Source organism: Chelonia mydas, chromosome 1, assembly GCF_015237465.2.
Source record: "Chelonia mydas isolate rCheMyd1 chromosome 1, rCheMyd1.pri.v2, whole genome shotgun sequence".
Classification (NCBI taxonomy): domain Eukaryota; kingdom Metazoa; phylum Chordata; order Testudines; family Cheloniidae; genus Chelonia; species Chelonia mydas.
In genome coordinates, this window is record NC_057849.1 from 340,578,777 (window position 1) to 340,605,379 (window position 26,603).

General features: G+C 42.4%; 1 protein-coding gene across 3 annotated transcripts in view; it reads left to right on the plus strand.

The window, feature by feature from the left end:
- The window catches only part of EXOC4 (exocyst complex component 4), a 578,416-nt gene that overhangs the window by 401,401 nt on the left and 150,412 nt on the right, over positions 1 to 26,603 (plus strand). For 2 of the 3 annotated variants that reach the window (XM_007055935.4, XM_043520885.1), the window contains exon 11: positions 19,074 to 19,293. In XM_007055935.4, the coding sequence (XP_007055997.1) occupies positions 19,074 to 19,293 (220 nt within the window). Of the gene's footprint in view, positions 1 to 19,073; positions 19,294 to 20,337; positions 20,401 to 26,603 lie in introns of those variants that run through there. The other variant, XM_043520887.1, reaches the window with a different exon arrangement.

Below are 26,603 nucleotides of genomic sequence, written 5' to 3' on the forward strand. Positions count from 1 at the left end.
GTGGCAATAAAGAAACTCCATTCTCCAGAGCCGTCAAAACGACACCTTTCTTCTGAATTCACTTTGCGGAGTAACAGACAGTCATTACGATTGGCTGATAAATGACAATAAACCTCCAAAGGAAAGTATACTGGCTTCATAAAAGCTTATTTAACTTCCCTAATTTTGGCATGGCTCTAAGCTTATCTCTTCTGTTCTCTGTAGATGGATAGAATAGGCAGAGATAGGCATGCTGCAGAATATAGATGCTTCTTAATCAGGAAGGAATGGAATAATTTAGGAAAGATGGTACTGCAGTTAATGACCATGTTTTTTCCTCAAACCAAGACTGTAAAAGCATAATCCTCATTAAAGAGCTGTAAGTTGCCTGCTTAGAGTGGCTTAGCACACTAATGCTTACTTCCTTTTAGTGCATTTTAGTGCAATGACCCCTCTGTTTTCTGCAACTATGAGGCTGAGATTTGCTGCCTCTGGGCATTATTATTCATAATGAGAGGACAGAGTTTCTAGATCCCTTTCAAGCTACCAGTTGTTATCCTTGGTGATGAGGAGAGCCTAAGAGGCACCCAAGTCACTCCAGCATTGTCTCCGTTGCTCTGACTCTTTCATCGCTGAGCAAAAGGTCCTGGCTGCTGGTCTGCACAGCCAGGCACTTCTGAGTTCCGTTCCTGACTTTGTCACTGTCTCGCTGTGACCATGGACAAGGCACTGAGGACCGCATTTTTAGACATGCTGTTGCACCTGTGTATCCCATTGACTTTACTGAGCAGCTGGATGTTCAGCACTTCTGAAAATCAGATCCAATGACTTCTGTGCACCTTGGTTTCCCTATCTTTAAAAGGAGTGTCGTCATGTTTCCTTCCCAAACTAATAGGCTTGATCCCCCAGCCACAGAATTTCATCAGTCACAAACTTGACCCCCCCCCCCCCCCCCCCCCCCCACTCACACAAACAGCTTTCCAATAAACCAAGATTAATCAGATCCAGATTTGCATTGTGTACATTGAAACAATCTGGGTATTCCTTCCACATCACTTAGAGTTGCTTTTTTAATCGGAGTTCCTTGTAAAAGGGTTCTGTTAGGTTTATAATTCCTCTTTTTCCCTGCCTGTTCTGTGCATTTCCTTGCTTATTAGTGGAACATTCCCTGAGTCACCCATCGTACGCTTTATGAAGCTTGTGTCCCCTGCATGGAGACACGGTGCAATAGTTAATCTCAGTCACGCAAGTCAAATATGGCCATTCTCCTTCCCTCTCCCTCCCCCCCCATACACTTGAGGAAACTACACTTTTGCAGGTATGGGAGGTGGGATTATAGCAAAGGCAGAAAGATGGCCCATTGATTAGGGCACTAGCTGGGAAATTGGGAGACACTGATCTGCCACAGACTTGTGTGACCAGAGGCAGGCCCTTAATCTATCTGTGCCTTAGTTCCACATCTGTAAAATGGGGATAATAATACCTCAGGTTTGTTGGGAGGATAACTACCTTAAAATGTAATTATCTAGGTGCCATTGGATGGATGGATGCATAGATTGGTCTCTGAGGCATCCACTGATGGAGTCTTAGGTTATTTTCATTTGTATCAGCCCTTTTATTTACCCTGGTGAGTTTTCGGACTAAAAACGCTTGATATAATTGATTGGCTGCACCCTGGTTATGCGCACTAGAGGCTAATAAATCAGTTGGATGATAATGAAAGATCGTGCCATCTGTCTGCTTATTTAATGGAGTGTCAGCAACATACCAAATAGGAAGTAATTGGATTGACAGACATAAAGCCAGTTATTAGTCTGTTGTTATCTGATTGGAAAAAGCATTCGGCGGAGCACAGAACTGTAGCAAAGCTAATCTGATAATGTCTGTTGTTGCAGGCGTGAAGTCTGCCACGCCAGATTCATAGGCTTTGAAACCCCCAGCCAAATGGAGTTCTTTCTGCATTTCCATCGTCTTTAAATTCATCTTTGCATTCTTATTACAAATCATTATAATGCAATCTAATAAAACACAGTTTGCATAAAGATGGTGCCCATTTATAAAGCTGTCACCACAGCCACTCTATTAATAGAGCCATTTTAAAGATTTATAGTCAGCATGTGCTATCTTTTACAGGAGTCCATACTGAGGAGTTGTAGGATTTCAACATGCAAGAATGTGCCACCAGATTAGATTTAAAAATAATACTAAAAATAATTAATTTTTAAAAGCTACTCTGTTCAGAAAGTAGCATGAAGTATTTGATCTTTTATGCATTTTAGATACGGTCATCAACAAATCTCATTTAATAAGGCATTCAAGGGGGGAAAGGAGGATTTCCCATTCAATGGGAAACAATTACATTAACGTAGAATGAAGGTTGCTTGGTGGTATGTCGTACACTTGCACTTGCAGCAGTACCCCAATATGCTTTGTTAACACACACACATGGTTTTACTCTGCCAACTCCACTGTCACTGAAATTTACAAGCTCTTCATCTCCTTTTACAACCCATCACTCTTGCCCATGGGATTCCATTCCATCTAACTCTATTCAAGGAGAAAAAGCGGGGAAACAAGGTTGCCCACACCACCTTTCCTCTGCCCTCTTTGAGCAATGCCTCATTATGCACATACTCACACTGGCCGTTTTGGATACCCCACTAGCTGCCAATTATCATCTTTAGGCACCTTTACAAATCTGGCCCAAAGTGTTTTACACACACCATTTAATTAAGCATCACAACACCTCTGTAGATCAGCCAGGGATTACTATAGATAGATTTGCAAGCTTGCTTAAATTGTAAGCTCTTTGAAGTAGAGACTACCTGCATTTTTTGTGTATTTTCTTTCTTTTACAGTGCCAAATATACTGTTGATTAGTTGAAAAATATTCTACCCATTTTATAGGCAGGAAAACTGAGGCATTGTCCCTAGTCACATAGCAACTCAGCAGCAGAACTGGCAATAGGACTCAAGAGACCTGACCCACAGTTCCCTGCTCTGACCGTTAGACTGTGCTCACACCCATTGCATCTACCTTAAGTTCTTGTAAATAAACTTACTGCAGAGCCTCTTTCAGACATAGTTAGTACATTAATTTTTTGCTTCTGCAGTCTTGGGTTTAAATTGTACCTGGAGCAGCAGTAGGTAATTTAGTTCAGCCGTCTCTTTGGATAATCACTAACATCACAAAACCACGGTGAAACAGAGGGCTGTTTGGCACAACAGGCAGGCTTTGCTCAAGAACTAGGGGCCAGCAAATGAAATTAATGAGCAGCAGGTTTAAAACAAATAAAAGGAAGTTCTTCTTCACACAGTTCACAGTCAACCTGTGGAACTCCTTGCCTGAGGAGGTTGTGAAGGCTAGAACTATAACAGGTTTTAAAAGAGAACTAGATAAATTCATGGAGGTTAAGTCCATTAATGGCTATTAGCCAGGATGGGTAAGGAATGGTGTCCTCTGTTTGTCAGAGGGTGGAGATGGATGGCAGGAGAGAAGTCACTTGATCATTACCTGTTAGGTTTCCTCCCTCCGGGGCACCTGGCATTGGCCACTGTCGGCAGACAGGATACTGGGCTGGATGGACCTTTGGTCTGACCCAGTCTGGCCATTCTTATGTTCTTATTATGTTGAAGTGCAGGCTAGGATTGGACTAGTTCGGAGTGCTGCAGGTCAGGGTTCGTGGTGCCTTGGCAGAGAGAGGTGGAGGCTTAGATTGGAATACGAGTTGCAGTGGGGTGTGATGCGGTGCAGCATTGATATCTAGTGCAGGGAGAAGCTTGCCCTGGGTGTGCTTGCTCTGCACCTTGCTTCAGTTCTCTGGATCCTCAAAGTGCATAAAAACAAAATGTCTTTCAATAGCAACTCCATGATCATAAAAAACATACAGATAATCAAAGTGAGGCATCGGGTTAAAGGCTGAATGTATTTCTCTGAGTGTTCATATTATCTTGCCCTGCATTATAGCTCTCTGCTCTCCCCATTAGCCAAGCATTGTGCTTGCTGAAACAAAACCAGAGAAGCAGAGTGCTGGGCATTTTTCAGAAAACTCTTTTTACCTTGACACGAGTAATAATACTAATTATACTCTGCTTTTCTACAGTGCCTTCCCTCTCAGGGGCTCTCAGCACTTTACAAACATCACTTAAGGCTCACAACAGCACTGCAAAGGAAGTAAATATGAATGCCATTTTACTGAAGGGGAAACTGAAGCTCAGCTAGAAGAAGTGACTCCTTCCAGATCTCCCAGGGAGTTGTTGGTAGCTGTAGGGTTTGATTAGCAAGTCTCCTGGTACCCAGCTGTATGTGCTAGCTAATATTCCAGGGAACCTTTCACCTGCTTATTAAAGAGACCAGAAGGAGGAACAATGCATACAGGGAATCAGGGTACATTTCTGGGAGTAAATGTTATGTGCCCAGAATCCAGCACAATTTGTTGTATGGGGGGGGTTTATAATATAAATGGCACCAGTTACAGAAGCCGCCATATAAAAATCTTTTACACTGATGCAGCACTTTCATTCCAAAAGCTCCCAGACTGCACTGCATATTAAATATGAAGTGTATACTGTGTACCACAATGTAGCCAGCACCGGGTGGAGATTAATAAATAGACAGCATACTACGCAGTGGTGGGAAAAGAAGAAATGTCCAAGAGCAAGACCCCATTCTTATAGAACGTGGCACAGTGTAGTCAAAGTCCACAAGGCTCAGAAAGGACCTGAGCTATTAAGGCTTTTAAGGCCTGATCTGAAAGATGCCAAACCACCCCCTTTCTCCCGGCCAGTAAACTGCATGGAACTCAATTTATGTAACTTGGAAGGATGACGTGCTTAGAAGGATGAATCGAAGGGAACATTTATGTGGGGGGAGCGGCGTGGTACATTGGCTTCATGTCTCATACTGCGCTAAATGTAGCAGAGCCAGAATTTTCTCTTCACACTGAAGTGCTATAAGGGAAAAGGCCTCTGTGTGTGTGTGTAGATTTATCTGATGAGATGTACTACGTGATGAATAAATAAGTGCCTCAAAAGGCCCAGCTCCCTTCACTATTTTTATGACTCATAGACTTTAAGGTCAGAAGGGACCATTATGATAGTCTAGTCTGACCTCCTACACAACGCAGGCCACAGAATCTCACCCCCCCCCCCCCACTCCTGTAACAAACCTCTAATCTATGTCTGAGCTATTGAAGTCCTCAAATCGTGGTTTAAAGACTTGGAGGTGCAGAGAATCCTCCAGCAAGTGACCTGTGCCCCACGCTGCAGAGAAAGGCGAAAAATCCCCAGGGCCTCTGCCAATCTGCCCTGGAGGAAAATTCCTTCCCGACCCCAAATATGGTGACCAGCTGAACCCTGAGCATGTGGGCAAGACTCACCAGCCAGACACCCAGGAAAGAATTCTCTGTAGTAACTCAGATCCCACCCCATCTAACGTCTCATCACAGGCCATTGTTCGTATCTACCGCTAATAGTTAAAGATCATTTAATTGCCAAAATTATGCTATCCCATGATATCATACCTTCCATAAACTTATCAAGCTTAGTCTTGAAGCCAGATAGGTTTTTTGCCCCCACTGCTTCCCTTGGAAGGCTGATCCAGAACTTCACTCCTCTGATGGTTAGAAACTTTTGTCTAATTTCAAGTCTAAACTTCCTGATGGCCAGTTTATATCCATTTGTTCTTGTGTCCACATTGGTACTGAGCTTAAATAATTCTTCTCCCTCCTTGGTATTTATCCCTCTGATATATTTATAGAGAGCAATCCTATCTCCCCTCAGCCTTCTTTTGGTTAGGCTAAACAAGCCAAGCTCTTTGAGTCTCCTTTCATAAGACAGGTTTTCCATTCCTCAGATCATCCTAGTAGCCCTTCTCTGTACCTGTTCCAGTTTGAATTCATCCTTCTTAAACATGGGAGACCAGAACTGCACACAGTATTCCAGATGAGGTCTCACCAGTGCCTTGTATAACGGTACTAACACCTCCTTATCTCTACTGGAAATACCTCACCTGATGCATCCCAAGACCACATTCGTTTTTTTTCACAGCCATATCACATTGGTGGCGCATAGTCATCCTGTGGTCATCCAATACTCCGAGGTCCTTCTCCTCCTCTGTTACTTCCAAGTGATGCGTCCCCAGTTTATAACTAAAATTCTTGTTATTAATCCCTAAATGCATTATCTTGCACTTCTCACTATTAAATTTCATCCTATTACTATTACTCCAGTTTACAAGGTCATCCAGATCCTCCTGTAGGATATCCCTGTCCTTCTCTGTATTGACAATACCTCCCAGCTTTGTGTCATCCACAAACTTTATTAGCACACTCCCACTTTTTGTGCCAAGGTCAGTAATAAAAAGATTAAATAAGATTGGTCCCAAAACCAATCCCTGAGGAACTCCACTGGTAACCTCCTTCCAGCCTGAAAGTTCACCTTTCATTGTGACCCATGTAGTCTCCCCTTTAACCAGTTCCTTATCCACCTTTCAATTTTCATATTGATCCCCGTCTTTTCCAATTTAGCTAATAATTCCCCATGTGGACCGTATCAAATGCCTTACTGAAATCGAGGTAAATTAGATCCACTGCATTTCCTTTGTCTAAAAAATCTGTTACCTTCTCAAAGAAGGAGATCAGGTTGGTTTGACACAATCTACCTTTTGTAAAACCATGTTGTATTTTGTCCCAATTACCATTGACCTCAATGTCCTTAACTACTTTCTCCTTCAAAATTTTTTCCCAGACCTTGCATACTACAGATGTCAAACTAACAGGCCTGTAGTTACCCGGATCACTTTTTTTTTCCTTTCTTAAAAATAGGAACTGTGTTAGCAATTCTCCAGACATATGGTACAACCCCTGAGTTTACAGATTCATTAAAATTTTTTGCTAATGGGCTTGCAATTTCGTATACCAGTTCCTTTAATATTCTTGGATGAAGATTATCTGGGCCACCCGATTTAGTCCCATTAAGCTGTTCAAGTTTGGCTTCTACCTTGGATGTGGTAATATCTACCTCCATATCCTCATTCCCATTTGTCATCCTACCATTATCCCTAAGCCCCTCATTAGCCTTATTAAACACTGAGGCAAAGTATTTGTTTAGATATTGGGCCGTGCCTAGATTATCCTTAACCTCCACTCCATCCTCAGTGTTTAGTGGTCCCACTTCTTCTTTCTTTGTTTTTTTCTTATTTATATGGCTATAGAACCTTTTACTATTGGTTTTAATTCCTTTTGCAAGGTCCAACTCTACTTGACTTTTAGCCTTTCTCACTTTATGCCTACATATTCTGACCTTTAACAATAAGGTAGCTTTCCTTGCTGATCCCTCCCATATTCCACTCCTTGTAGGCTTTCTGCTTTTTCTTAATCACCTCTCTGAGATGCTTGATCATCCAGCTTGGTCTACAACTCCTGCCTATGAATTTTTTCCCCTTTCTTGGGATACAGGCTTCCGATAGTTTCTGAAACTTTGACTTGAAGTAATTCCAGGCCTCCTCCACCTTTAGATCCACAAATTCTTCAGTCCAATCCACTTCCCTAACTAATTACCTTAATCTTTTAAAGTTAGCTCTTTTGAAATCAAAAACCCTAGCAGGAGTTCAGAAAAGAATGAAGATGCTGAATGCTGGGTTAACTTTGTTTGTGAAGTATTGAGAAGTCCCCTCCTTTCCCAGTTCTGTTACTAACGCTTTGCCTTCCAATGCAAATTTCTTAAAATATGCTCCGCTGGGATGATTTTAAACTTGATGCTGGGAGCCGTGTCACAATTCACTGGTGTCCCTGGCTTGTTTTTGCCAGTAAAGAAGTACGTTGTATGTTGGTCATCATGAATAATCAAAAAGCCTAGTACCGGTGAATTAGAGCAATATCATCAGTCATTTCTGAATAGTCACCCAGAGAGGCATCACAGTGGCAGTGTGACACAGAAAGAGAGGAAAAAGGAGTGCCAGCATCAGCAAGTTGTTAAGTTGCCCAGCTGGCAGTGAATCCTACGTGGTGGAGAGTAAATGTAAAGCAGGCTACACAACCCAGCACTAGTGGTGAAGTCATCGTGAATTGCTTTTGTAGAGCTTGGAAATACAGTCATTTCTCATGATGGGTGCATCTGCACTACTGAATTAACTGAAGTGATCCAACCCTGAGTTACTTCCCTCATGTTAGCCGGTCATGAAGGGAGAGTGGCAACACTGCAAAATAGCAGCTGAGTTATGCGGAGGTGGTTGCAATGTCCTGCAATCACACTGGCCCTGTACTCATTTGGCACTAAGACTTCTGCAGACACATCCCATGGGTTATAGTTGCCACAGTTAACTGTGCCACTCTGTGAATGCTCTTGCATCGTGTGAGAGAATTTGTCTGCCCTTCTGGGGTCAGGGGCAGAAATGATACGAACCAGGCGAATCACAACATTTAACCAGTTCTGGGTAACTGTACTCTTTGCCAGCGTGGAAAGGCATGGATCCAGCTCAGAATGGTGACACAAGGGCAAGTCTCATTTTGGGGAAAGGAGGAAGAAGTGGGGCACAAGACGCAGCTGTGTATGATTTGGCGATGGCTTGGTGCCATGAGAAAGATACAGCATACTTCCTTAAAGGGTCTGTGCAAGCTCTCCTTAAGGAGTGGAGACAGTGGGTGCAGGTTCTGATAGCAGATACATTCCCTTATACTGAGTGGTGGCAGAGGTCTAGGTCCCCAAGCACAACATGGTGGGACTACATTATCATGTAGACCTTTGCTGACCAGGAATGGGCCCAGAATTTACATAGGAGGATGGCTTTGTTCCTGGAGCTGTGTGAGGAGCTCACCTCGTCCTGCAAGGACACAGGGATGAGAGACATTGTACCAGTCCAGAATGAATTGCTATACCCAGTAGAAGCTGGCTATCCTGGTTTATTACAGATTTATGGCGAAACAGTTTGGTGTTGGCAAGTCAACTGTTAGTTCTGTGGTGGTGGATGTTTACCAGGCAATTATTGCTTTGATTCTTCCACCAGGTGTAGGGAGAAGTAACATGGTAATAGTATCTAGCGATAGAAATGGAATAAAGTTAGACTTTGGATGCTATAAACTTCACAGGACCATATTCCACTCTCAGGTACACCAGTGGAAATAGGGAAGAACTCCTGTGAAACCAGTAGCTTTACATGGTTGTAACTGGGATCAGAATCTGGCACAGATGACCCTGGAGTTTCTCCCAAATTTCCATTGCTAGTATCTGAATAATAGAAATCAGAGACAGAAAAGAAGTGTCTGTTAGGTCATTTAAATCCATTCCTCTGCCAACATTCTCCATGATATATTTTCCAGTGCTTTGCCCCGACTGTGACATTTATATCCTTTTCACAGCTTTCCTTACACAATAATGGTTTTCAGTTCTTCTGTCTTGCTGCTTTTGAAACAAAGCTGACTTCCTTATGGAGGGTCAGAAAACTGCTTCAGTTTACCACCTTAGGAAGAATCACCTCTGAATATCAGTTAAGTTCTGGCAGCTGCCAAACAACTCGGAGATATGCAGCAGCTTCCTGAAGCTGGCTGGTGCCCTCACAAGATATTAGAGGATAGATAATATGTGATCTGAGTGGTAGTCAAATAACCTTTCCCAAAACTTTTTATCAGGCTGGATCTTGCTAATGTTTGCAATACGTTAATTACACTGTGCAGGCTTTGTTGTGGAAATCATTACTTCTGTAATGAGATCCACCTCCAACATGATTAAAATAAAAAGAGAGGGAGAGAGGCTTTGGAGCAATGAATCTGAACTCAACTGAATCAGAGCAAAAAGATATTTTCACTGATGCCTAAGCTTGTTAATGAAGATTTCCTGTGTTAGGAGACTGCTGAGATCCAGACCAGGTGGACCAAAAACTAATGTCTACAATAGCATAGCCCTCCTTTTTAGTAGGGTCTTTCGTCTCTTGGATGCACATGCCTACTTCCTATTAAAGTAAATGGGACTGGCTTGATTGCATAGAGATGAGAATTAGGCCCTCTGGCTTAAAACTGGAAATGGACTTTGTTGTAATGCAGTACTGCTGTTAAAATGAGCTAGCCAGGTAATGAGGGGAATAGATGCTTTTGCTACATCATTTCCCCCTCTCCTATGTATCTACAATGTCTAATTCAGGGCTCAATGGGAAAGACTCTCATTGACTTCAGTGGGAGTTGGATGACGTCCTTATGAGCGGAGACCTTTTTTTGTGTCAGTAAAGTGAAGCTCATGCCTGTGGCTCTGTAGAAATAACTGGGAGAAGCCAGCAAAACCTGCGTAGCGTTACGGTTTATAGGTATGTTATGGTTTTGAGAGTATAACCCATGCTTACATAGTGTGACTTCTGTACCCCTCTAGTGACTAGTCCACATATAGACACTTATGAATCGGCTACAGCCTTTGAATTATGGAACATGGGGTCTTTAGCTTAGGCAGTAAATGCTCATTCTTTTTACATCCAGAGTTCCTGGGTCCAAGGAGCCCTGGCTAATCATCCTATGCTCTAACCACTAACAATACTCCCCACTTTGATTCAATATAAGAAACAGTATTCTATCGTAGAGGCATTTCAACTAATCTAGAAACTTGTGATCTGCAGGAATTAGCTAGTTACTAAACAATAGCTGATTCAGCACAAATTAATTGTAAAATACACCTTTTATTCTCTGTACTCACGTGGCCTCCATCACCATAATATCTCAGTACCTCACAAACATTAACAAATGTATCCTCACAGTACCCCTGTGCAGATAGGAAGTCTTATTACCCCCATTTTATAGATGGGAAATGGGGGCAGAGAGAGAGAAAACTTTCCCAAGAGTCACACAGGGAGTCTGCGATAGAACAAGTAATGGAATCCAAACTGCCTGGATCCTAGTGCCTTAGTCACAAGACCATCATCCTTCCTCCCTTATACTGCTATAGGGACAAATCCTGAAGTCTTTACTCATCCAAAAAGCTTGTTGAAGTCAGTGACTGTTTTTCCTGAGTAGGGACTTCTGATTTGATAGATTTTCAGGCTGGAAGGGACCATTACGGTAATCTGTTGCCTAAAATACCCTACAGAATTCGGCCCCATCATGTTTCACTGAACATAAGTTCAATTCCAACTGGTACTGCAATGTATTACAGGGGCAAATGCTGTATATAAGCCTCTCCCTTACTTCTCTATCAGGTGTATTTTAGTCTTGACTGGCAAACTCTGTTTTCCCAGCACTGAGCAGAGATTAGCCACCCAGCCAAAATGTGCACTGCTTTTGGGATATGGGCAGAAGCTGGTGACCTCAGCCAGGATTTGAAGATAAGTCTCTGCACTCTCTACTACTTTAGAACACAGAAGAGTTAACTTACATTACATTGACACCTAGTTACTTGGATGGCAGATGCCTAAGATTTAGTGGTCTCCCCTTAAAGCTTGCCAGTTTTCTTAAATAACTGTTACCTCAACATTTTGCCACGTTGCCTGGGTACATCCTATAGTTAGTCCAGGGAATCCTTCAGATACTGACGTCAACTTAAGTATTTATCTCAGAGGAAGCTGACAAGCTTTAAATACGACCGCCATGGACGGATCTCCAGTAAGGAGTTGTGCCTACACCTTCTGTTGGCTTGTGCTCTGTCATCTAGATGGGAGCTTGGACTTCCATTTCCTATGTACTATTCCCTTCACACAGTCTTTTCATGTAGACAGCTGGTTTATCTTCGATATGGTTAAGGTATTTATCATTAGCACCTTCCTCAGAGATCTATCAATTCAATGGTAACTGCTAATACTGTAATCAAAATAATTCCCAATGGTCTAGTTTTTCTGTGGAAATACTGTGCATTCCATCATTTTAGTATCTACTCAACTGATGGGTCTTCAATGACAAATGATCTCTGGTGTACCCACAATGGTGGATGTTTTATATTTATTGTATTTATTATACAACGTACATATGTAATGATCAGAACCACTTGACATTTCAAGAGCCTTAATGGGATTTCACTTCAAGAGCAAAGAAAGGAATGGGAGGATGAAATGGAATGAGGATTGTGTTGAGAATTGAGTTCTATTCCAACCAGATTGTTTTGTCAACCAATTTAGTACATGAAATAGCTATTTAGGGGGATGGAAAAAAGCAAGCCAATGATTTCATTGTAAGCAGAGTGTATTATAAGCAGCTCCGTAGTACCAGTTTCATGGGATGTTGTTTAATCACTTCTCTCCCCATGCCATACTGTCATAGCTGCAGTCAACAGGGACATTTGATCTGAGTCTCCCTAGTTATAAAGGAGAGAGGATGTCTGGCAGGATGTTCTCTGTGTAGGTTCTATAATGTATTAAGTATCTGAAGGGTGTGATCACCCAGGAGGAAGAAAAAATTGTGTAAGGTGGCACAGGGGCATAACAGGATGAAATGAAGAGAAGGAAATTTAGGCTTAATATCACAGAAAACTTCCCAATAGTGAGATCTATCAAGCTTTGGAATATTTTATCAAGGGAAGTGCTGAAAACACCCACCACTTGGGATATTAAAATGTAGACAAGACAAAGTATTCAACCGTGTAACGAAGGGAACAATTCTGCACCAGCAAGGGGATTGACTGAATAACCGAGTTTGTTTTAATCATCTCTTATTTCAGTTTTTAGGGTTAAACTTCAAAACTTTATTTTGTTATTAGATAAATACGTACACAGGGTGACAGGGAAGCAGTTTAAGTGTCAACCTGTGAAGTAGAAATGAAAGTACAGAAAATCAGGGATGCAAAAATTCTACCAGCTCACCTAGTCTATCCACTATGCTGTTGTAAGATTGGTCCCTAGGGAATGTTTTCCAGTGCATTGTACAGTCTTGTTCTGAATAGTATGAAGCTTTCACCACTTCCTGGGGGTGCCTATTTCACAGCCTCATACACTTCACAGTTTATTAATTCCTCCTCCTAATCAATCTAAAATTACCTTAAAGGCTGGAAAATGATTTTGGGAAAGCCATTCACAATGAAAAGCTTTTTAAACACCCCTCTTCTGCTGTGTTGCATACAGTGAATTGAACAGATTTGTGTATGTACTGTCAATTGTTCTATTTGTCTACCCTTAGATTGTGATCTTCTCCTAGCTGATGCTGTCCCTTCTTGAATGTATGAAAAGCATCTACCACATCATGGGAACTACCGTACATCATTATTAATTATAATAATACAAAATAGTCTACAGTGAAATAAACATGAAATGATTCTGGAGTAGTTGAGTGGGGATTAGCTAGTATATAATAGGCAGGTTTTTCAAAAGCACCTAGGTAACTTAGGAGTACAAATCCCATTGACTTTCAATGGGACTTATGCTCCTAAGTGGTTTAGGTGCTTTTGAAAATCCAACCCAGTTGTTCGTTTTGGGGACACTTTCGGATAATAGCTTCATTAGTTCAATCAGGGTAGGCTTAACTGAAGTTGCTGGTGTTACTGGAATTCAGTGAGGCATTTTCTATATTTTTAATTACATTTCTTTTTATTAGAGGTTTAATAACAAAAGGAATAAACACCTAAGAATGAGAAGAATGATATAAGTTTCTGAATCAATCTTTTTTTTAAAACACATACAGCATAGGTAAGGCAGCCATCAAAGTTGGGAGTTAGAATGACTTAAATATTCTGAAATGATGTGCTTTTTTAAAAAATACAAACGACTGTCATTTGTAAAAAGGCACTTCATTTTACCTAAAGTGCTTTTCTGTCTACAGGGAACACTTAATTGTAGTCACAAATCACCTCAAATGCTTTCATAGAGAGATAAAACAAGTTAAATTTGTATATTACTCTGCAAGTGCAGGTTGTGAATTGGATATGAGATGCAGATTTCCATTTTTTCCTCATCTTTTCAGGATCTCCATCCCATGCAGACATTTCACAAAAATGTATATCTGATCAGTTGAATCCCACTTAGCTTCATTAGGATTTTGGACAATTAACCTGGAGTATATGCAGTGACCATGGTCCAGCATCTGATGGTGGGCTTGGTTTGCATTTTTATTTGGAGAAAGCTTTGGAGCATTTTACAGAAGGAGGAATGCAGTTATGTTAAGTAAGTGTAATTACCAAGTGTTAGGGGAATGTTCTTGATGCGCCATATGACTTATTCTCACCCATCAAGAGAATGCACCCCACAGTGCGTTAACCTTTATGGGTTTTTCTTCAATTTTCATGTGCCAGTGAGAGATGGTTTTAAATGAGGCTGTTGATAGTGTTTCTTGAATCCCTTGTAAATTGCATCTGAAGGGTTCTTTTTCTAGTAAAACAATCTAAGCAGACCATTTGAATCAAACCTCTTCCTCTGAGGCTTCATCCCTTCTTTATGGTCCTGTTTGGCAGCAAAGTGTATCTAAAATCTCACTCTTCGGAGAATAAAACGAAAATAGTGACTGTTGAAATGATCTATCATTGAGCCATTTTCACCATCAAGATGATTTCTTATGGGTTTTTTTATTTGGATTTATGCATCTGATTCCAGAGGCCCATTGGCACACAGTCATGTGTGCATCACACACTCGACTGTGCCTCATTTGAGGGTTTTAATCCAGAGTCAGAAGTTTTCAGTGATTTAATTTTTAAACCATTTTATATTTGGTGAGTTTTTCACTCAAAATGACATTTCTTGTCCTCTTCTCTGGGTGGGATGACTGAGGGGGTAAGTTGAGTGACGAGGATTTTTGGAAGGCATTCTTGTGAAGATATTTATTTAATTATGATGGTCACTCAGTCAAATGTCTCATGTCTGTTGTAAAGATCAGAAAGTGCCTAGAGTTCAGATAGGTATTGTCTTAAACTGAAATAAATAATAGTGTATATACATGCCTGTCTGTCTATAAAATATTATCGGTCAGGCTGGGAGCTGAATAGGACTTTCCCTGAAATTGCAGCTCTTGGCTGTTTCAAGCTGTTCAGGTCCAGCCATCTGAACTGAGAGCGGGAAGACTCTCTTTCCTGAGCTCTCAATGGGACATACCCCTGCTGGGCCAAGGTCTGTGGGGGAAGAAGCTGCCTAAGTCAAATGGAGAAGGGTCAGAAGGAAGAATGGCACGGGGGGACAGGGAAAGTGGGCGGAGGGGTGACTGGTGGCCAGGTTGCTGGGTAGGGTTGCCAACCCCTGCCCCTCCTCTTTCCCCCAAGGCCCTGGCCCCGTCGCTCTTCTTCCCTCCTCCCCTCTCTCGCTGTGTTTCCACTCTTCCCCCCTCCCCTCTACCTAGGGCAGGAGGGACTAGCCTGCAGAGCCAGGGCTGGGAGCTGCAGCCGCCCAATGCAGGTAGGAGGCAGCCCCGGCTGAGTAGGAGCTGGTGGGGGTGGTGACCCGGCACCTCCCCGCCCGCAGTAACCAGACTTTGGATGTCTGGTCAGGTGCCCTTTTCTACCAGACTTTTCTGTCAGAAACTGGTCACCTGGCCACCCTATTGCTGTGAGATAGACAGATCAATTAAGGACGTGGGTGAGGAGGAAAAGGGATTGGCTGGGCATGGAGACTGAGGAGAAGCGGCTGGGGAGCTGGCAGGAACAGAGAGTAGGTGGGGCAAGGAGATTGGGACTAGATATGGGTGGAGACTGGGACTGGGTCAGGGAGTCCAGAAGAATGAGACCGAGGATTTGTTGGGCAAGGAGTCTGAGATTGGGGCTGGATTAGGTAAGGAGAATGGGCCTGGGACAAGCCATGGTGTGAAAGTGACCAGACTGGGTCACAAGGACAGATTGGTGGTAATGGGGTAGCAGGGATCACATTTGGGGGGCAGTGGGCAGACAAGGCTGTACCCATTAGATCACATGCCCCTCTAGAGCCTGGAAGGGAACCCAAGGATCCTGAGTCTCATCATTCTTCTGCTGTTAGCAACTATCTGTGAAATGCACTGGAAAAGTGCCCCATCCCTCGCTAGTGCTGATCCACATAGAGGATGACAACCAACTACTGCTATCTGTTATTCCATTAACTCCAGTGGCAGAGCTTGAGGTTCCAACCCTGCTGTTGAGTACACGACCTTGATTCATTCCCAGAGGGGGGCCATCCCGTTCACTGAAGGAGGGGCCAAACTAAGGTTGTACAAATAACCTTAATTCTGACATTTCCTCCCTTTTGAGTGCCTGACTTAGCAACCTTAATAATGTTCTTTTAATATAGGGGGTTTTGTGTGTCATATATTTTCCATGAGATCAGTTTTTTAGTGAGATCATAAATAGTGAGGGCAGGGGAAAATCACTTATAGCATCCACCCACACTGCTTAGCTGTTCCCTTTGAGATGTATTCAGACATCCTTATTAAGTTTTTACTCAGTCTTTTCTCATGCAAAATCCCCACTTACTTTAATGGAGTCTTTTGAACCAGTGAAAATTTCAGTTTAATATCATTTAATCCTACTGTCCTTGAATATTTGCAGTGATGGTTCCTCGACCATATCCCTCAGTCATCCATTCCACTGAGTATTTGCTTTGGCACTTAATAACTTTTCTCTAATATTTAGCTTGAACTTTCTTTCCTTAGTTTTAGACCATTGTTCTTGGAAGCTTTGCTGAGCAGTCGTTAAGTTTCACACTCCCTAAATCATCTCTGCCTGTCAGCATTCACATGCACTGTGATTACTTTACAGTTCCTGTCAAGTAAAATACAAATCCCTTAAAGCACCGTGGACATGCTTCTGGTCCTTAGTGAATGATAATGAGCCACTCTCGCCCTATCTGTGCCAAGAAATCACATAATATTAGAACACATGGTTACCTAACCTGGTGTAGTTTCCTCGTGTAGACAAGGTCTATGGTGGTTGAAGTGGGAGTCCTTAGGAGAGTTTTGGGATAGAAATTAATGCACAAGGCTGAGAGCCAAGAATTCTGCATCTAATCCCGGGTCTGATACCAACTCTTCCTGTGGCCTTCAGCAAGTCATTTACACCCCAATCCTACAGACAGTTACGCACATGCTCAAATTGTAAACATGTGAGTAGTCCCTTTGACCTCCATGGCAGTATTCATCTGCTTAAAGCTTAGCATGCGCATATGCATTTGTGGAACAAGGCACTCTGCCTTGCTTTCCTTATCTGTAAAACAGGGATACAACTAGGGGCATTGGGAAGGTTAATTCTTATTTCTAAAATTACTTTCCAGATCAGAAATGCTCTGTAAGAAGCCCTGTATAAAGAAGGGTATCCATATAAAGAGTGATATGAACATTGCAAATAGATATGGGAACAAATATAAAGACACAGTAGGTCACAGTTTAATCTTGACAAGCATCCGCTTGAAGACATCCGTAAATGTCGGTCCACAGAAGTTGGTGACATTGGGTGTGTTATTTCAGAGATAGGCCTCTTCTGCCTCTCTCTCGCTGCATGACTCTGCAGTTTCTCTGGTGGATAACTTTATTCGCTTTATCAATCTGTGCAAACAAGGGAGTTGCCTTCCTTTGTGTTTCTTTCCTTGTGCTTTTTGTTGGAGGAAGTCGCACTGCAGCTCTGACAGTTGAGTGAATTTTCGAAGTTATCAGAGTGAATGGGTCCCCATGCAGATGGTGCCTCACCCCGTATGTGTCGTTTTAGACTGATGAAATCAGCAGAGTGTAAGCATTAGGGAACAAATGGTTTAAATCTGATAGAAATCATGCTGCTGAAATTGACAGGGGACACTCCATCAATCCTGCTAAGAGAAGTTACCTCACCTAGAGAACTACATGTGGAAGTAGAAAATATGGACAATTAAGAAAATCATATTGATCTGTTTGGGGGCATAGTAACTGCTAAGAAGTCACTGATAAATGCTGGAAATGTCAGAAATGCCTCTGTTCAAAAAATCCTTCCCATGCAGAGGAGGGATGGCCCAGTGGTTAAGGGACTGACTTGGGAGACTTAGGTTCAAATCCCGGCTCCACCAAAGGTTTCCTGTGTGACCTTTGGCCAATCATTTCGTCCGTCCCCCCCCGCAAAACAGAGTTAGTAGCACTGCCCTGCATCACCAGGGGGTGGTGAGCGTAAATACATTAAAGCCTGCAAGGTGCTCAGATACTGCCGTAGTGGGAGCCATACAAGTACTAGAGATTGATAAATCAGTTAATTGTGACTTCTGTTGTTATTGTCCTCATCACTTCAAGAAATAAAGAAAAAAATGACTTTCACTTCAGTCATTTTGGATGTAAATCCAATAAACCATCTTTGCCTTGAGGGTGTCACTTTATTGATGTGAGAGGAGGTGGTTCCTGGAAGAAGCGGCTGACGTGGCCAAGCAAATTATTTCAGTGAAATACAGATGTGTTGATGAAGGAGATGCTGAAATTTTTTAGGAGGGTGGGACATTAAGGGCGGCGGGGATATTTGGAAAAAGGTAGCATGCCTTCTGCATGCATATAAGTGAATGTGATCCAATCACTTCTCCTGGAATAAAATAATAATACATAGCACATATACAGCATTTTGCTTCCAGGGATCAATCAGTGCATTAGGTGGGGCACTGTGCCCAAGTGGATAGAGCTCTGAACTGGAACATAGGAGATCTGGGTTCTATACCTGGTTCTCAGCCTGGCTGGGTGACTTTGGGCATGGCATGTCATGTCACCTCTCTGTTTCTCACTTTCCCTGTCTATAAAATGGGAACAATGATACTAAACTCCTTTGTAAAGTGCTTTGAGATCTGCTGATGAAAAGCACCATTTAAGAGTGAGGGATTGTTATTGTTAGAAATAAAGTGGAACATCATTATCCCCATTTTACAGAAAGGGAAACTGAGTCATGGGTAGGTAAAATAAATTATTTGCCCAAGTTCACATGCAGGTCAGAATTTTCAAAAGTGACTAATGATTTTGGGTGCCTCCATTTTAAGTGGATTCTCAGCCCTTTCTGAGGATCAGGATCCTTTAAGGTATTTCAAATTGGGTACAGTCAAGGGCATAGCAGGGGGATAAACTCAGGAGACCTGCCTGTGTCCAGTGCACTCTGTTAGAACTCCATTGCCTCTGAATCTTACAGCTCTTCCCCGCCAGCTCCCATGGTTGACCCTATGTTCTCCCACTAGCTGTATGCTTGGGACGTTACAGTGTGTAGCTCATGGTAATTGTATTGTGTGACTAAGTATGATTTCCCTTTTTATATTTTAGATTTATTCAGGAGATTGAGCATGCGCTGGGCCTTGTCCCAACCAAACAATGTCCGCTCCGGGAGTTCCTCACCATGTACATCAAGAACATCTTCCTTAATCAAGTCCTAGCAGAGATCAACAAAGAGATAGAAGGTGTCACCAAGGCATCTGACCCCCTGAAGATATTGGCCAATGCGGACACCATGAAGATGCTAGGAGTGCAACGGCCTCTTCTGCAGGTAACCAAGCTGAGCGATTCGCCAGCGTTTTTCTGTTGTCCCATGCCTGTGGCTGTATTGGCAGCAGAAGCAGTGTGCAGTTTGTTTTTTAGAGAGATGTTTTGCAAACTACTCATGCCCTCCGATATTAAGTCCCCTTAATTTGGTGGCTTTTACCTATTTACTGTTTTGTACTCCCTAACTTTTGCATTGGTGCGTGGAGGGAGGAGGCAACCAAACATGACACAATCTCTCCCTCCTCGTCCTTAGCTCTCTCCTTCGCAGGGACTGTTACTTGACACACCTGGCTCTGATTTGAATGACTTCCTTACCTCCCCTTTGTTCTGAAACCAGCTTTCACTCCTGTGTTGCTCCCCTTGCATTTTTCCTACTGTCTCCAACACCCACCCATCAAGTTACACCTATGTTTTGCCTGTACAGGAGGGTAAATCACACCAGCAACCCTGCAGTTAATTGCATCTCACCCATTATAGTGCACTAATCTGGTGGTAGGGCTTATTCTTCTTCCTGGGCCATAGCGTGGCACTTTCACAAGGAGTCCAGATGATGTAATCATCCAATAAACAACAGTAAATCCATCATGAAGTATTTTCTTAAAACATTTGCTACAAGGGGTTTTGGTTTTTTTTTTAATACAGTATTATCTTGTGTCTGACATTTGGAAACTGGGGATGCTTGCAAATCTTAGAACATTTCAAGCTGACTAAACAATATTTTGTTGTTAAGAAATTTGCCTTAAAGGTTACAATATTTAAATGGGACAAATGCTTCACTGGAACAGTTCTTTATCAGTCTCATAAGGACTAGTAGGGACTGTAGTAAACCTATTTCTTCTCCTTCGTTGGGTGATAATGAAATACTACGGAGGCCCTTTGAGAGGTCTGGTGTGATGTCTAGTACACAGGACTGGGAGGCCAGAACTGAGTTCTAACCCTGGCTCTGATATTGACTCCTCTCATGGCCGTTTTCAAGTAATTTAACTTCTCCGCCTCACTTATCCCATCTATAAAATGGACATATTATTACTTGTCCACATGACCATAGGTGCTGGAACTACGGATGCAGCGGACGCTGCCGCACCCCCTGACCTGAAGCGGTTTCCATTATATACAAGGTATACAGTTTGGTTTGATGGCTCTCAGCACCCCCACTATACAAATTGTTCCAGCACCCCTGCACATGGCAGGGGTATTTTGAGGATTGACTAACATTTGAAATGTTCTTTGAAGATCAAAAGTGCTGTCCAAGTGCTTACATAATCTGTGTCACTGTCATGTATTTGCAATTTATATTTTAGTTTAGAAAAGATTAATTGTGAAAACAGTCTCTAGCAGTCTATATTTCATGTTTTGTTATTCATACTAATGATCTTCAAGACAAATACCACCAGTCAATTGATCCAAGTACAATGGATTTGAGTTGCTGCATCTCCAACAAGTTTAGAATATATTTAAACTATCACAAACAAATGAAAGCTAGAGTCAGGGGAACGATTTTCAAAAGTGCCTAGAGGGATTTAGGCGTGCAAGTCCCTTAGATCAGTGTTTCTCAACCACCGGTCTGTGGACCAGCGCTAGTCCACGGCAGCCTCCTTGCCAGTCCCCTAGATTTCCCTGACACAGTTTAGAAAGGGAGCAGGCAGCCTCCTGGTGGGTCCCTGAGATCTCCCTGACACAGTTTAGGAAGGCAGCAAGCCGGTCCCTGGTTCAAAAAGATTCAGAAACATTGCCTTAGCTGCTTTGGAAACTCTCCTCCTCACAGTAGAATATTTTGGGGCAGCACAACATCTCCAAACTCCTAGGTTTTTAACATGGATTTCTCTTCCCTGCAATGTGAATCTTTTACAGTCACCTGCCAGCCTCCATTTGCAAGACCAGGGGACCTAATGTATTATCAATAACATGTCCCTCATATATAATGTCACAAAATACCATTGTTCCAGCCAAAGAGCAGCCGTGATTGTTAAATGAGCATATGGAAAATGACGGGGAGCAGGGGCACCTTTGGAGTAGCTTTTTACCTCTGGACTTCTGAGTTCAGATCCTTACGTGAGCTGAAGATAACTTTGGTGAATCTCATCCTAGCTTTGGAATAGCAGAAATGTTACAGATCAGGACTGCAATAGCTGGCAAGCTGCAAGGCAGGATCATGAAACATAAACAGAGTTGTGTGAAGAACCTTCCATTAGACTAGTAGGAGTTTTTATAGATCAGAACTAGGAAGCAGATGCAGAGCGATCTGGCTCGCTTGGGAAGCTGGGTACAAGCAAACAATATGGGTTTTAATATGGCTAAATGTAAATGTATACATAGAAGAACAAAGAACATCGACCAGACTTACAGGATATGAGACTTTATCCAGGGAAGCAGCTACTCAGAAAAAGATTTGGGAGTCATGGTGGATAATCATTTGAACATGAGCTCCTACTTCAATGCTGTGGCCAAAAGGGCTAATGTGATCCTTGGATGTCTGCCTGATAGTGTTACACTCAAGGAGCTGAATCTATTCAGTTTAACATAGAGAAGGCTAAGGGGTGACTTTATTATAGTCTGTAAGTACCTACATGGGGATCATATATTTAGTAACGGGCTCTTCAATCTAGGAGAGAAAGGTATCATATGATCCAATGGCTGAAAATTGAAGCTAGACAAATTCAGACTGGAAATAAGTAATTTTTTAAAATTAAGAGTAATGAACCATTGGAACAATTTACCAAGTGTTGTGGTGGGTTCTCCAACACAGACAATTTTAAAATCAGGATTGGATTTTGTTCCCAAAGATCTGCTCTAGGAATGATTCTGGAGAAGTTCTATAGCTTGTATTATGCAGGTCAGACTAGATGATCCCAAGGGTCCCTTCTGGCCTTGGAAACTTGGAATCCATGAAAAGCATTAGCAGATCTGGGTTGGCCAGAGTGTGGTATAGTTCAACAGTGAGGTGTATCTGCACTGGTGGAAGTTTTGCATGATACTTTCTCATCCCATGGCTGTCTCCGGTACTAATAGTTCCTCACTTTCACAGGTTCCAAATGAAAGAGGAAATAGACATGGTTGGTTGTGAGCAGTGAAATCCTTTGAGACTTGACTTTCAGTCGGTAGTGGAAAATCACATTTCAAGCCTGGTCTGCTTGCTTCAGGGGCAGAAAAACTGTATTAAAACTGAAATAAAAAGATGTAATACAAGGCAGAGTGATTTAAGTTCAAGACTAGATGGCTTGAAACAGCATCACCAGTCAAGTCCATTTGAGTTGTATAGGAAAAAATGCAGATTATTGTTGTGGGCATTCCTTGAGTATCTTGCTTTTTCTCTTTCTCTTTCACATCAGTAACTTGCTTGTGAGAATTAGAATGGATAAGTTTCAGAGTAATGGCCGTGTTAGTCTGTATTCGCAAAAAGAAAAGGAGTACTTGTGGCACCTTAGAGACTAATCAATTTATTTGAGCATAAGCTTTCGGAATAAATTGGTTAGTCTCTAGAATGGATAAGAAACCCAAATCAGTCTGCCCAAGCAGATGACCTTATCAAGAGCTGATAATTCTATTTGATCATATCAGAGTGTAGGCTTTGGATCAGGGCCATTAAAGCTGTTAACCTTCCAAATTTGTTTTGGATTCTTAGCAAGATGATACGATATATGTCTGCCTCCTCTGAAGCTGTGTGAATTTGCTTAAGGTCCATTTGAGGTTGAAGAGATGGACTGGATTGTGATTTCTCATTCAATTTCTATAATTTGTCAATCCTTAGTACCTTTATTGAGGCTTGCCACAAAGGGTATGTCTACACAGTAACTAGACACAGGACCCTGCGAGGTGGGAGGGGCCCAGAGCTCGAGCTCTGGCTTGAGCCCAGAAGTCTGCACAGGAGTGAAACAGCCCCACAGCCCAAGCCCCACGAGCCCTAGTTGGCTGACGCAGGCCAGACAAGGGTGTCTAGTTGCTGTGAAGATGTACGCAAAGGGGCTAGTCATGGTGGTAGTTTTATGATGTAGACACACATTCACTAGGAACTGGTTTAAGAACTATTAAGAACCATCCACTCCCTTTGCATAGTTCACCTTGAGATGTTTGAAGCAAAGACCTCCATCGTAGGGGAAGGGTTTTCTGCCATCCTAACCCATCATGTCCCTCTCAAATTAGTGATGTAATTCTACAATGATTAAGCTAAAAACATTGTAGTAGCCCATTAAAAATATTGCACTTAACTATGAATAGGGCCTCATAAGTACTTTTTAGCCATTATTCTATAGTCAAATGGAAGATTTTGTTAATGACTCCCTTTTTAATACTGCCAGAACAGTCATGAACAAAAAACTAAATTGTTGTCAAATATTCTGCATTAACGTTCATGCTACAGTTGTTTAAATTAGTATTAAATCAGGCTGAAAACAGCTTGACAACTTCTTACATCCTGTTCCCATGCTGTCAACATCAAAAATTATAGATCTTTTCAGCAAGGTGGCCACTACCAACAATGACTTTGGAAATGCAGTTTCAAACGTGTTTCACAGTTTATGCCCAGTGAAAAGTGTTTCTTGCTGTTTGATCTTTACAACTCCTGGGCTATACAGTACAAGCCAGACTGAAATTGGCCTTTAAGGCATATGCATTTACTACCATGTATCATAGCAGCATAATTTGTCATATATGGCAGGGCATAAAAGTTTCTGACAAAGGGCTGATTGCTGAAAATCTAGTTAAAGTCTCATTCAGAAATCTGAGTGCACAGCTGCTTGCTGGATAATGACTTGCTTGAGATAATTACCCGTTGCCTGGACTGATTATCTCGCACGCTAAGCTGAGTCACTGCCAGGATCACTTGTGACTTTCCTGAGGAAACATTACCAACAGCAATGGCACATTGTTTTCATCCTGTCAAATTACGGCATGTTAGTAAGAAGAATGATCGCAGTGAGTGGCATTCAGCTGTGGTGGTTGTTGCACACATTGGTTCAAAGTGGATTTCTTTATTATTAGTGTAAACAAATTAGTCTTCTTTAAGGTCCACTTGCAGCAGTAATCAAAATCTATTAGGCTACAACTGTGGCTGGTCAATTGAATTTCTTGGTTTCGAGGGTGAACATAACCCTTGAGGAAGCACCTGTGATTCTAATCAATAAATTCTAATAATATTTTACAATGACACAGTGCCTCAAGAATATCAAAGTGCTTTACAAATAGTTACACCCTGTGTGGCAGGTGGCATCCATTTTTGCAGATGGGAGAACTAAGACACCAAGCGGTTGAAATATGTTCAAGGTCACATTTTGAACAGTGGCAGAGCTGTAAATAGAATCCAGGAGTCCGGTTCCCAGTCTCCTGTTTGAACCACTAGACAAAATTCCCTCTCAATGGAGAATCTTCCTATTCACTTGAGTATTTCTTTACACTGATTCTTGCTCCCTCAACATACTGCTATCTCTTCTGGAAGCATTTATGCTCTGCATTGAGACAGATCATGTGACCACAGCATGGTCTAAATGCTATTGCTAGTTTAAGGCAAAATGTTACAATTGATTTGTTTTATTTTAAAAAAACAAGTTCACACGCATATTCAGTAAAGCATAGATGGGAGAACGGATTGAGTTGACAAGTTCATAAGGATTTATGTGGACATACTGGCATGGCATGCCATCATGCTGAATTATTTTCTTTATCCCCAGTATAGGAACATTCCCCTCCCCCTCTTGCCTCCCACCCACGCCTCCATAACAGTACTCTTAGCTTCTAGCTTCTTCAAACCATCCCACTAATGTGCTTCAAACTTGACCAAAAGCGGACAGAAGTAGGAATTAATCTAGAGGTCCGTCTCTATTGTCCGTTCAGTCCTGACTCTCATCATGAGATTGCCAGTTAATGAAATGTCTAGAGATACTTGATTAGCTACCTAGGTTCCACCACCATCTCATTTTATTTAGGCCACCAAATGTGTGTCACATGGTAATAACTTTTGGCCAATTCCAGCCCCAGAAAGATTTGAATTTATGACTCAAAGAGATTACCAATGTGTCCATCTCATTTCTAATAATTTCTAATAACAAAATCATCCAAAGCACAGGACTTGGTGGTGATAGGGGACTTCACCTACCCAGATATCTGTTGGGAAAATAATATAGTAGGGCATAGATTAGCCAACAAGTTCTTGGAATGTATTGGAAACAATTTTTTTATTTCAGAAGGTGGTGAAAGTTGCTAGGAGATAGCTATTCTAGATTTGATTTTGACAGATAGGGAGGAACTGGTTGAGAATTTGAAAGTGGACGGCAGCTTACGTGAAAGTGATCAGGAAATAGTAGAGTTCATGGTTCTAAAGAATGGTGGGAGGGAAAACAGCACAATAAAGATAATGGATTTCAAGAATGCAGACTTTAACAAACTCACAAAGCTGGCAGGTAAGATCCCGTGGGAAGCAAGTCTACAGGGAAAAACAGTTCAAGAGAGTTGGCAGTTTTTCAAAGAGACATTATTAAGGGCACAAGAGCAAATTATCCCACTGCGTAAGAAAGATAGGTACTAATGCGGAGAGTGGACTAGATGATACATCTGAGGGAAGGGAACAGAGGGAGACTCCGCCGATTGGAAGGCATGAGATGCACTGTCCTAGGGTTGGGGGTTCCACGACCACCACTCCCAAGAGAAGGAGGCGGGTGGTGGTGGTCGGGGACTCTCTCCTCAGGGAGACGGAGTCATCTATCTGCCGCCCCGAACGGGAAAACCGAGAAGTCTGCTGCTTGCCAGGAGCTAAGATTCACGATGTGATGGAGAGACTGCCGAGACTCATCAAGCCCTCGGATCACTACCCCTTCCTGCTTCTCCACGTGGGCACCAATGATACTGCCAAGAACGACCTTGAGCAGATCACTGCAGACTACGTGGCTCTGGGAAGAAGGATAAAGGAGTTTGAGGCGCAAGTGGTGTTCTCGTCCATCCTCCCCGTGGAAGGAAAAGGCCTGGGTAGAGACCGTCGAATCGTGGAAGTCAACAAATGGCTACGCAGGTGGTGTCGGAGAGAAGGCTTTGGATTCTTTGACCATGGGATGGTGTTCCAAGAAGGAGGAGTGCTAGGCAGAGACAGGCTCCACCTAACGAAGAGAGGGAATAGCATCTTCGCAAGCAGGCTGGCTAACCTAGTGAGGAGGGCTTTAAACTAGATTCACCGGGGGAAGGAGACCAAAGCCCTGAGGTAAGTTGGGAAGTGGAATACCGGGAGGAAGCACGAGCAGGAGCGCGTGAGAGGGGAGGGCTCCTTCCTCATACTGAGAAAGAGGGAGGATCAGCGAGTTATCTCAAGTGCCTATACACAAATGCAAGAAG